Source organism: Phodopus roborovskii, unplaced genomic scaffold (assembly GCF_943737965.1).
Source record: "Phodopus roborovskii unplaced genomic scaffold, PHOROB, whole genome shotgun sequence".
NCBI lineage: Eukaryota > Metazoa > Chordata > Mammalia > Rodentia > Cricetidae > Phodopus > Phodopus roborovskii.
This window is the reverse complement of record NW_026126511.1, coordinates 57,753,711-57,766,478: the sequence shown is the minus strand read 5'-3', so window position 1 is coordinate 57,766,478 and position 12,768 is coordinate 57,753,711. Positions and strand designations below refer to the sequence as shown.

Genomic DNA, 12,768 nt, shown 5'->3' with positions numbered 1-12,768 from the left:
TCTCCCTCCCTCTCTCTCAAGACAGGTCTCATGGGGCTAAAGCAGGCCCCAATCTCACTGTGTGGCTGAGCCTGGCTGGAAACTCCTGATTCTCCCTCCTCTGCCTCCCCAGTGTTGGGAACACAAGTGTGTGCCAGCACCCAGAGACAGTTCTCATATGGGTGAGGGGCCACATCATAAAGCCTTCAGGCACCCTGCTTACCTACAACAAACGTTGGCATTGTTGAACATGTGATACAACATGACTGCAGGAAGTTATAGATGTAAATAACCCAACTGCCAAAGACAAAGCATCAACACAGAGCCACGACATCCCAACAATCAAAGCGGCCTTTCTTCATAAATGTTGCTTTGATCCTGAGAACCGCTTCGAAGCAGACAGCGGTGGATTGGTTTTGAAATAGATCTTGCCCACCGTAGCGGAGTATATGTTCCTTCCCCAATCCCTTTCATCTTGATGCACTGATAACTTAGAAACCTCAGAACTCCCTTTTATAGGAAGAGGCTCTCTAAGCATTTCCTCCCTGCTTCAAGGACAAGTCCTGAGAGGAGGAGGGTGGTTAGCTGAGAGCCGGCCGAGGCCGAGCCGGCCGGCGTCTCTGGAGGTCATGCCTGGCACAGCTTCTCCTGGACACCGAGCTCCTGCTGTGTCACCTCCTTGTCCCTTCCCCTTTCCTCATGTCCTTTTCTCTCGAGTGCCAGATGCTAGATCTGGAGTTTCTGCTGAATCACCATTCAGTACTTGGTTTAGCCAAGAAGTCTGAACACCTCGCTCAGCGTTTTCTGAGAGCTGAGTACTTCTTTCTTCGGCGATGGCTAAACCTGGCTCTGAGCTGGGCGGGGTAGTAGAGAAAGCAGGAGCCATATACCATGCCACCCACAGAACTTCATTTTAATCCTACACCTCACTTTCCAACTGTGTCTGAAGTTTCTTTGTCTCGTTTCCCAATTCTCAGAGCTGATGCCTCCGACGCAGAGCAAGGTTGATGGCTGCTTTTGCTGGTTCTAAGCTGTCAGCAGGGTTTGACTGGCTCTTTATCATACTCAGTCTTGGGGGAGCAGGGGTATGTCCCGGGAGGTCTGGCCAGTTCTCAGATTGAGAGGCTTGTAGACTTGGTGTTCATCAAGATCTATAAACCTGGACCATGCTGTAAGTTCTCCACATGGTTCAGCTTTAACCTAAGTGTGAGGGCAGCTAGCATGCAAACTTGTTAAAACTAATCTTGCCCCTTGCATTCAGTAGCAGTAGAGCCTCACCCTCATAATCCCATAAATCCTCTGAGTTCATGGTCTCTGGCATGTGATGTAAATCTGGCATATAATATTAATGCTGAAAAGTTCACCAGACTACTAGCAGATGATTTCATAAATTACAGCCCTGAGTTCCCCTGGGAAAACTTCCTTATCCCCAAACAGGGTGGGAACAGTCATGGAAACAAGCTCTTCACTCATCAGTGTCAGGGTGGGCGCTTAGCAAACCCCAATCCAAGAGGGAAAAGAAGGCCAGGAGCTATTAGGGGCTGAAAAAAGAGATGACCTGGGTCAGACAGCCAAGTGTAGTGAAATTAGAAAGAGATTCTCGGGAGGCCAGTGGAGAGCCAAAGCCTGGCCCTGAGGACAGACAGGACACAAACCAGTGGCTCCAAGTGTCTTCTCTGTGACATATGCAATTCCTTACTATGATGTGTAAGACACACACACACACACACACACACACACACACACACACACACACACACGCACGCACACAGCCCTGTGTTACTAGTTGTTCTTTTTGTTAGAGATCAAGCCTGAGTCCCTGCTAGAGACATATGGTGAGTATGACTGAGACACCCTCATTTCCAGGGCAACAGGAAACAGAAACATCTCAGAGGCTTGATAGGAAAGGGAAGCAAAAGGCACTAAGATGTGAACTCTACTCTGGCTCTGTAGTTCAAGTCCAAAAGCACAGCAGATGTCTTCCTCTAGTCCTGGTAATGACTCTTAGAGTGAGGGGTTGCAGGGACAGCAGCCAACCACCCACAGCAGGGAGAAAAACACTAAAATAAGGCCTAGTGCCAGCCTTGATTTATTTACATATATCCCTCTTAAAAGAAAAACGTGCCCTCTCTGACTCTTCCACCCAATCCTGGCCATGGTTTTTGTACTTGTTTAGACAGGGTCTCACTATATAGTCCTGGCTAGCCTGGAACTAGTGATATACACCTTGTAGGCCTTGAACTCACAGAGATCAGTCCACCTCTGCCTCCTGAGTGCTGGTATTAAAGGCGTGTACCACCACACTCAGCAATCCTGGCAGTTTTATTTCCTAAACACCAAATACACGAACCTCTTTCTCCATCCATCCCCGAGTCACCTCACGGACATGTCTACCCTAGATTCCTGTAACTACAGTGCAATCAGTTTCCTTGCCCCTGGCCTTTCTCTCAAGGGTCACCCATTCTTCCATCAGCAGCAGAGGCCTCTGAATGCAACTCTGATGGGATCACTCTTCTGTTTTGAAACCCTTCAATGCTTTCCCACTGCCTTGGGGTAAAGCTGATCTCTTCACGATGGGGTCCCCACTTTTGTTGTACTCTTTTTTGTTTTTTGGACTAAGTCTCTCTCTGTAGCCCTGGATATACTGGATCTGCCTCCTGAATACTGGGATTGAAGGTGTGCACCACCAAGCTTGGTCTTAGCTACATTTCTTACTGGCCCCATTAAGGACCATGTTTGAGGACATTTTCATGCCCTAGCCCATTCAGTTTTCTAATCTGGGCTGGACATTGCCTGGTTACCTTCAAAGGGTCTATTTTAGAGTCTTTCACTCTGTAGCTCAGGTTAGCCTACAGCTCACCATGTAGTCCAGGCTGGCTTCAAACTTATGGCAATTCTCCTGTCTTAGCCTACGAATGCTGGGATTGCATGTGTGTATCACGATGCCTAGCAAAAGGAAGATTTTTGTTTTGTTTTTTTCTTCTGTTTCTACACCCTACCCATTGGGAACAGTGTGTGGTGTGTTATGGGTATTTAGTAACTGTTGGATAGTGTATCTCTTTAGCACTTCCCAAGAGGGAAGTATTTTATGAGTTACTAACATCTTTCTATCTTTCTTTCTTCCTTCCTTCCTTTCTTTCTTTCTTTCTTTCTTTCTTTCTTTCTTTCTTTCTTCACTTTGTCCCTGTGCTGGGGACCAAACCAAGAACTCTGTGTCTGATAAGCAGGTGTTCTACCACTAAACCACATCCCCACCTGACCACACTGCTTTATAGCAGTCATTTTAGCAGAATCCTGAGAACCCTGCTCAGCACTCATCAGAACTCTAGGAGGGCCTGGGAGGCAGAGGCAGAGAGAACACATTCCAGCTGCTTGACCGGCACCCAGCGTGGGGCAGGGCTACCTTAAACACTTCATTCTGACTTAGAAGGCACATCAGATTGTTACTCCTAATAGTTGCTTCAACATACTAGTTGCTTCCACCCCTAAACCGTCCTGCTTCTTGAAGCACAGCAGCCTCGTGAGACAAATCTCTGTTCATGCCACCACCACCTTCACAGCCTGTGTCTGCTTCAAGTTTCACTGTCTTCTTTCATCCAAGTGTGAACTTTATCACACGTTATTCCTCAACAAATCACGTGTTAGTGCTCAATGCCTTTAGAATTTCCCCATATATAAGCTGCTCTCCCTTGCCTGATTTAAGACATCCTATAAGCCCTGCTTTTGTCTACTGGCCAGAGAAGTCTTCTGGGACAAGGGCTAGAAGGAAGTGCCACCCAGGCATCTGAGCAAGTTTAATGTTTGGGGATGAGAAGTTGGAGTTTAGAAAGCATGAAGGCTCAAGAGAAGATGAATGGAGATCAGGGGATTTAGATGCTGCTGAAGCTTCTCTGTCAAGGGATTAATTTGCAAGAGGCTTGCAAAACAGGGCAACATCCTGCTCCAGGCAGCCAGAGCCTCTGCAGAGGGATTGAATGCAACCAAGGGCTAGAAGAAATGCCTGAAGTTCTTTCCCTTCCAAAATGCTCAAGGAATGGGGAGAAATCTGCAGCCTTGGAAGAGCAATCTCTTAGGAATCTCTGCAGAGAGACAGAGCCCAAGATAAGAAGCATTTCCCCTCTGCTATGCAGGCATGGCACTCCTGCTACATGCTCCTTTCTCCATAGAATGAGGAAGAAGGAATTTCTGTAGGGCAAGATTTATGAGAAGTCTATGTGAGTGACACACTGTCATAAAAATACTGGGCAGTGGCTTTAGTCTCAAAAGAAAAGGAATGGAGCCAGGGACTATCTTAAATGCATGCCGATCTCCAAGAGAAGAAAGAGAGGCAGAAACCAAAAGGTTGAGAAACATGATTCTTAGAGGAGGGCTAGGGTGTGGCTTGGTGGTAGAAAACTTTCCCAGCATGCCTTTAAGACCTAGGGTTCATCCCTAGCACACCTCTAACCCCAGCCAAGACTCAGGTGACAGACGATGAAAGGGCACCCCTTATGCAGCACTCAGTGTGTCATTGCAGTCACTGTGTTTATAATAGTTGTTAAATCAAAGTTACAGGAGGCCATGTTTGCACTAAGCCTCTGCTCTGGGGCTCCAACATACCAGGCTGAACCTCAAAATGAAGTCATCCATGCTTCAGTAAACTTTACCTGACCTTCTGGGGCTCAGGATTAGAGAGATGACAGCCACAATTTCCAAAGATGTCACATTCAATTAGTATAACAAATTCCCTCTGCTCTAACCCGCATACAAAGAAATATCTGAAATGGCTTGATGTTAGCTAATCAGCGGCTCTCTTGTTACCATATCTCCTTTGCCTTAATTTATAAGGACAGTAGCTTTGAAATTACTGATCTGCTTTTTCGGCTTTTGTCTCTGCTTTCTTCAAGCCCTTCTGTGTCTATAAAACCTATTTTGCTAGGACATTAGAGATTTTACTCTTTCTTTTTCCCACAGTTAAAAAAGTATGCTTATGCATGTATGTGTGTTGCATGTTTTTATATTCATGTGCATGGGGGTTCCAGGAGGCCAGAAGAGGGTGTTTGATCCCCTGGCGCTAGAGTTACAGATGATTGTGAATCACCAAAGTTACCTGGTTGCTGGGAAGTGAACTCTTGTCCTCTCCAAGAGCAGCAAGTGTACTTAACTGCTGAGCAGTCTCTCCAGACCCTCAAATACTAACTCTGTTTTGTGGAGAGATTTTTTTTTCCTGATTATAGAAGAAAGATCAAACTTAACTGGGATCTTTTAAGTTGGGCATGGTGGTGTGTACCAGTAGGTATTTGGGAGGTTTGAAGGCAGAATTGCTTGAGTCCTAGACTAGCTAGAGCTGTCTCAAACAAACAAAGTCTTTAAACTAAATCATTTTAATTTTGTTCTTTGACTCTAGAAAATGATGTAATAGCCAGAAGTTGGGACCACAGGAGGCAGCAGCCAACACCTACATCCACATACCTCCCTTATACCTCAATGGATGGATTAGAACTATAAGGAAATCTGCCCACCATTACCATAAGCACGGTGCAGGGGCAGGGTGAGGGCAAAGGTGAGGTGTATCACTTAGACTCTTTATATCTTATTTCAGTGTTCTGCTGAAGACCATAGCCCTTTGCTTTCGAGATAATCAAAAGAAAGAAATCCCAAGAGCAGGCAAGTGAAATGGAGTTTTAACACTTCCCAGTTTCCTTCCACCCCAGCTCCCACTAATATGCTTGCTCTGGAGACCAGAGAGAAAGGCTTTTCATCAAATTAAAATGTAAAATGCTTTCTTTTATTACTGCCTGGTGACCAGGGATATTCTGCTGACTCAGCATCGAGTAATCAGCTTTGACCTAAATAATAGAATAACACACAGTGGTTGCACAAGCAGGTCCAAATCTGCAGTTCCTTTTTTTCTTCTTGTCCTCTTCCCCAACCCTCTCCAGGCTCTGGGCAGGCAAGCCAGTTACATCAGGTTCTTTCTGCCTCTCCACCCCCATCTGGCCTGTCCCAACTTCATTTCTCTTCAGATAGCTTCCAAAACTGATCCCACCACAGCACTAGGCCTGGCTCTCTCTTCTCTTCCTTCTCCCAGCAAACACTAGCCCCAGGCTTTGTCACACCCACTCTCTTTGCTGGACCCTGAATTACAGACTAGTGACTGCTCCACCAAGGGTAGCATTTTTTAAACCCATTATGACTCAGTAGGTCCAGTCAATCATCAGCAATGAGACAGCGAAAAGCAAAGCTTCCTGCGTAAATGGTGCACCCTCCCTCTGCCCCCCCCCACACCCATGCTCTCTGTATTGGCTGGTTTTGTGTGTTAACTCGACACAAGTCAGAGTCATCAGAGGAAGGAGCCTCAGTTGAGGAAATGCGTCCATGAGATCCAGCTGAAAGCCATTTTCTCAATTAGTGATCAAAGGGGAAGGCCCAACCCATGGTGGGTGGTGCCATCCCTAGGCTGCTGGCCCTGTATTCTATAAGAAAACAGGCTAAGCAAGCCATGGGTAGTAGCAAACCAGTAAGCAGGATTCCTTCATGGCTTCTGCGTCAGCTCCTGCCTCCAGGATCCTGCCCTGTGTGAGTTCCTGTCCTGACTTCCTTCAGTGATGAACAGCAATGATGAAGAGTAAGCTGAATAAACCCTTTCCTCCACAACCTGCTATTGGTCATGATGTTTCATCTCACCAATAGAAACCCTGAAAAGATACTTTCTGCTGCTTCTCTGGAAAATATGTTGAAGCTGGGTGACTTTCTGCTGCCTCCATCTCCAAAGTACACTGAGATTAATTCACATAGCTGGCTTACCCAGCACCCGCTAAGAGGATGGGCTACACTGGATGACGGTGGCTGTGGTGGGAAGGAGTACTGGAAGGAAATGTGTCATAATAGGGTGTTTGTGGCACCCTCACCCATGGTAAACTCAACCTTCAGGAAACTGAGGCAGGTGAATGATATATTCAAAGCTAGGCTACATGGTAAATTCAAGGGTGGCTTGGGTTACGTGGTAGAGTCCTGTTACAGCTCAGAGAGTAGAGCTAACCCTAACCCTGACCTGTGACAGGGGAAAGTCACAAAATCAAGGTTTTGAGGTCAGCCTGATCAATACAGTGAGTTTCAGGGTAGCCTGGTCTATAAATTGAGTTTCAGGCCAACCTGGGCTACATGCTACATAGCAAAGTCTTGTCTCAATGCCAGCATTGTGAAGCCTGGCAACAACAAATCATTTTCAACACAGGCTACCCTGAGAGACTATTTGAAGAAGGTTGTAAGGCAAGGTTTTTAATAAAGTACTAGTAGCTAAGGCAGGAAGACTGCTGCAAGTTTGAGGTCAGCCTGGCCTACATAGCAAGTTCAAAACTAACTTGGGCTGCACAGTGAGGCACCTCCCCCAATCTTCCAAAACAAAACGATATCCAACAAACCAGAAAACAGAACCACTGTACATAGGCTCAAAGCATTTGGGGCCTGTCCTCCACCTCCACTGGTCCCCTAACAGAAGTAGGAGGGATAAATAAATTGGGTTTAAGATTTTTCTGCTGGAATAATATCTAGAGACGTGTCTCAAGGACGGTGAAAAATTACTATTCCCAGAGTACCAGACTGGCTCCATTCAGTTGGAGGCAATTTCCTTACAACTCTACTCAGGAGGCTGAAGAGAGCCAGACTTTATTAGATTCTTGACAGCAGGAAAGCGAGACAGCAAAGTGTCTTCAATTTTTCTTGACTTGTCTAGGCAGTGTCCAGGGAGGGAGGTGTGGGATACACTGTATGCAACCTGTCTCTCTGGAGCTGGCTAGAAAAGAGCTCATCTTACCATCTGGAAGGGCTGGGACCATTCTGCACTGGGCAGGGTGTATGTGTGCACAGACCTCACAACTCCAGAGTCATTGTGCAAAGTGTCAAACCCCTGTCAGGTCTGTGGCAAAGGAACTGCGTACTGTGGTCTGGCTCTTGTCCGAGGGGAGGGACCACACAGTCTCAGAGTTTCTAGTAGCGGGTCAGAGGAGCCCTCTTGTCTGAAACTTTGGTAGAATCAGCAGAAAGGAGGAAGCTGCCTGTGTGCACAAGACACAGACACAGCAGCAGCTGGCACTCGTGTGCTTCCTTCTTCCTCCCCTTGTTAGCTTGTCTGACAGCAGACACTGCAACTTTCCCCACATTCCCACACTGCCCCCAGCTCCAGCTCCAGCTATGAAACAAGTTTTAGTAACTCTAACATCCACGTACCCCAACTCCCCTTCAGGCTGACTGGAGGTGCAGAAAGGCTGTGCTCCTCACAGACACCTTTCTGATGAGCACACAGGGCTGGTGACAGTTTATGATCTGCTCTCACAAGGAGGCAGATAGCAACTTGGCCAAGCAATCAGAGCTCGTGGAGTAGTGGGGTTGAGAGCGCTAGCAGCCTGAATCTGGGGCACACGCTCCTTTGCCACTGGGTCTGTAGGCAGACCAGACCAAACATGGGATTATTGCCCCCAAACAAGGGATTTGGCCTCACGCTTCACCTTGCCTAGGTGTGGGGTCTATGTCAGGCCTAATCTCCACTGCCAAACAAATCCTTCTTGCTAAGGTCTCAGGTGCCTGTCCTTGGAGATCATCTAAAGTGGGGGGACCCCCACCCCCCACCATACCAGCAAGACAGAAGGACATTGGCTGGACCTGGAAACAAATAGCAGGGACAACCCCTTCACTATTGGGCGCTGTGTAGGGAAATCAGGCCCCTAAGCCAAGCCTCTGAGTGCAGCCTCTGAAACAGACTAGCAGCGGCTTGAAGAGTCAGTGTTTGAGTAAAGACACGGAGTATCCCAGCCCCCCAAGATCAATGACATCAGAGCCTAGAGCTGGGAACGCTTACAAGTCAGCTCTGCAAAAAACTTTCTCTCAAAGATCTAATTCCACCTTGCAGGCATCTTCCCATCCTGAGTTTTCACTGCAACCAATTAAATCCTAACCCGTCTACAATGCTTTTCCTCCAAGTAAACAATGAAACAAAACAACTCACCCAAGGCAGGCATGGTTGCCCACACCTTTAATCCTGGCACTCAGGAGGCAGAGGAAGGTGGATCTCTGTGAGTTTGAGGTCAGCCTGGCCTACAGATCGAGCTCTAGGATAGCTATAGCTACAAAAGAAAGCCTGTCTCAACAAACAAACAAACAACAAGAACCATCCAGACATGGTCAAGGGATAAATTCTCCTCCAACACATAGTTCACAATGCATGTGAGTTGGTAATTTCTAAATTGTTACAACTGTCTGCCGTTAGGCTATCAGGGTCTTTCATCTCAGCAGTCAAAGAAGTCAGCTGGAAGGCCAAGGACTCAAAAACCCAGGACTCCTTGCAGGGTCTACCTCCTAGAAAGTCATTTGCCTGGCTCGTGGTCTCCTGGTCTATTCTGGCAAAATGAGAAGATGGCCCAGCTCACCTCATGGATTGGTCATGAGGCTCCAATCAGAAGTCAGATTGAAAGTGCTAATGTGAAACATCCTGGCATCAAAAGCTGCTGTGTCTCCAAGGAGTTATCTCTACTTCTTGTTTGTGATAGGCTTGCACTGTGTAGCCAAGGCTGGTATCCAGCTCAACATCCTCTTACCTTTGCCTTCCAAGTTCTGGGATTACAGGTATGTTCCACCATACGTGGCTTTCTATGCAACACTAGGTAATTCTATGAAGCACCCACTCATCCAAAACACATTCTTATAGGATGGAAAGTAGTGAGAGAGGGGAGAAAACAGGAAGAAAGGAAAGAGAAACCAGGGCGTGAAGGTCATCAGGAAGACTAAAAGAGGCTGAAGTGAGGTTCAGATGCCACTTACACAAGCAGATGGCGGCCAGGAGTCGCAGGCCGGACTCTGGGGGGAAGCAGGTAGGGAAGAGTGGCTGAAGCACATAGTTGGAGAAGGTGAGGGCGATGACAGCTTGGTTGGTAGGGTAGATCACCAGCACAGCAATCCATAGTCTCAGGAACCTAAAGGAAGAATAGGAATATCATTGGCTGGCATGGCAGGGAGCCAGCATCATCAGCAGAAAATTCAGGCAAGGGGCAGGGATGGGGGTGGGTGGGTCTTGAGCAAATGAGCAAACACCAGTAGGTTAAAGGCACATTTCCCTTTTGTTTCCAGAAATACTGAAGAGGCTAGCTCCTGCCCCACCTCAAATGAGACCCTAAGCCCTTTGTAATACCGGTGGCATAATGTGACAGCAAAGACCTACATACATTTCAGCTACCGCTGATATACATCCCAGTGTCTGGGCTTTCTCCTTTCCCTTTTAATCCTCTCTGCCACATCAGCCCTCTACATCCAAGGGTTGAAAAATTAAACGTAAAAGCCCAGAATTCTTATAGCAAGAACACCTTAAAGGTGTGCCTACATAAGAGACTGCCAGGGAGCCATCAAGAAGGAATTAGCAGGGGAAGCGTCGTGCATGTGTTTTTGCCCTTTGATGATGGATGAGTTCCTCAGTTAGGATTAGAGAAGCCAAGAAAATGCAAGACCAAGGCTTGACTCTGGAAGGAGGCCATCATCTTTGGCAGTGTGAGGAGGGGGATGCTTCATCTCAGGATGTTCTGACTGGGCACACATGTTCTAGCTAAGGAAGTCACCCTCATGTGTCACAGCACAGGGCTTTCTTTTTGTGATTGCTTTTCCTAGAATTCTGTGGTCAGTGTGGTCATCAACTTTGTCTATAAAATCTTGCCTATCAAGCTCAGTGTGGCTCATCTACTGGCTCCATGATTGGCAACACATGGGAGACTAGAAACTCCTGCCCTAAGCCTCTTTTGATCTGACCCTTCTGTCCCAGATTTCTCCTTTTCCTTTACCAGTGGTACCAACCTGTGGCCCATGGGCCACATGTTTCCCAGGATAGCTATGTTTGTGATATAAATACATTGTTACATGATGTCATATTGGTATGTTAGATCATTCAGGATTCCAGATTTACTCACCCAGCAAGTCCTCCGAAGATGTCCTTGACATAGGAGTAATCACCTCCAGACTTAGGGATGGTGACACCCAGCTCAGCATAGCAGAGGGCTCCCACAGCTGTGATGACACCTGTCACGATCCAGACGATGAGAGCAAGACCCACAGAGCCAGCGTTCTCCAGCACACCCTTCGGTGATACAAAGATCCCCGAGCCGATGATGTTCCCTGCACAAGGCACAGAGACTCGGTGAGGTCAGCACAGATGACATTCGAAGGGCCAGCTCATCTCTGGTCTGAGATAGGGGGTATGTCATCCAGCAATGATTCTCACTAGGGTCTTATCTCTGGTCTGGTTCTAAAAGTCTCCAAGATCTCCATTATCTCTAGGCAGGTGTGTTCATTAACAATTCTTCCTAGAGTAGGGTAAAGGCAGAGAACTGACAGGTATTCGCCTGGAACTTACAAGTTTATTCCCTAGAAACTCTTACAGGGTCAGATAACATCCTGGTATTTTCAGCAGAGGAAAACAAGTCTCAGAGAAGCAAATGAGTTATGTGAAGCCACAGAGTAGTGACTGCTGGAGCAAGTACTCAATCTCAAGACTCTCTGCCTGGGTACACAGGTTCTAGCTAAGGTGATGGGCTCTTAGAATTGGCTAAAAATGTAGGACTGGAAACACACTCTGCTCAGAGACCATCTGCCCACTAGAAAGCTTCAAAAGTGAGCCAAAGGATAAATTCTTTTGGAAGATTGTGGCCACACTCTGATGACTTGTGACTATGACCCCTACTTGGAATCTCAACACTTGGGCAGCTGAGGCAGGAGGAGTTCAAGGCTAACTGGGTTTTATGAGTGGAGACAATAGCCCCTGGAAGCTGATTTCTACATGGACGTGACAGCCCCACCCCTGTTGGAGAACATGAAATCAACCTATGAAACAGTTACAGTTGTCTAGCCGTGGCTCCTGAGAGAACAGTACGTGCAAAACCACAGCCTCCCTCTCTGTGGTGTCATATGACCCTCAGAAACACCTTGTAGACTTGAGGGAGAGGAATTTTTCTCCACTTTACTGACCAAGAGACGAAAAGACTGTGCGGTTAAGTGGCTTTCTCTAAATTCCTCAGCTACTGATGGGTAAAATTGGATCTTGAAAGCTGTCTCCTGATGCCTAATCTGGTGTTCTTTTCACTAATCCACTCCTGCATGCTCAGGGTTGGAGTTGTCTCGGAGAGAGGCCAGTAGGAGCATGGAAAGGGGCTCCTGGGTCATGCACATGGGGCAGAGCAGGAGGAAAGTATGGACAGCCCTGACACATTTCTTTCTAAACTGGCTTCATTCATATCTACACTGAAGGAGAAATGAAGTCCCGTTGGACGCTCCCTTCTCATGCCCTTCTCGACTCTTCTCTGAGGAGAAGCAGAGACTAGCTAGATCCAGCTGAGAAAGGCAGAGCTGGAGAGTTTGCCTCAGCCTGTGAGCTTTTGGCTGTGTTTCAGGAGCCCACCTTTCTTTGGTGGTTGAGAACCAGTGAGATAAAAAGTGTAAAATCTGGGCTGGAGAGTTTGCCTCAGAGGTTAAGAACATATATTGCTCTTGCAGAAGACCTGGGTTCAATTCCTAGCACCCACATGGGGCTTGCGACCACCCGTAACTCTGGTCCCAGGGAATCAGAAACCCTCTTCTGATCTTTGAGGGCACTAGGTATGAATGTGGAGCACATACATACACGCAGGCAAAACACTCCTCCTACACATAAAATAATAAAAATAAATCTTTTAAAAACATATTTCTTTCTTTCCTTCTTATTTTGTTTTTCAAGACAGGACTTCTCTGTGTAGCCCAGACTGTCCTGGATCTTGCTCTGTAGAACAGGCTAGTCTC

The 12,768-nt window shown here is 47.1% G+C and overlaps 1 protein-coding gene across 1 annotated transcript in view; it reads right to left on the bottom strand.

Annotated features, from left to right (window-relative positions):
• Nucleotides 1–12,768, bottom strand: part of Slc7a8 (solute carrier family 7 member 8) — a 57,645-nt gene that overhangs the window by 27,532 nt on the left and 17,345 nt on the right. The window contains exons 2-3 of the mRNA XM_051195703.1: nucleotides 10,908–11,112; nucleotides 9,775–9,926 (exon numbers count right to left, since the gene is read on the bottom strand). Of these exons, the coding sequence (XP_051051660.1) occupies nucleotides 9,775–9,926; nucleotides 10,908–11,112 (357 nt within the window). The remainder of the gene's footprint in view (nucleotides 1–9,774; nucleotides 9,927–10,907; nucleotides 11,113–12,768) is intronic.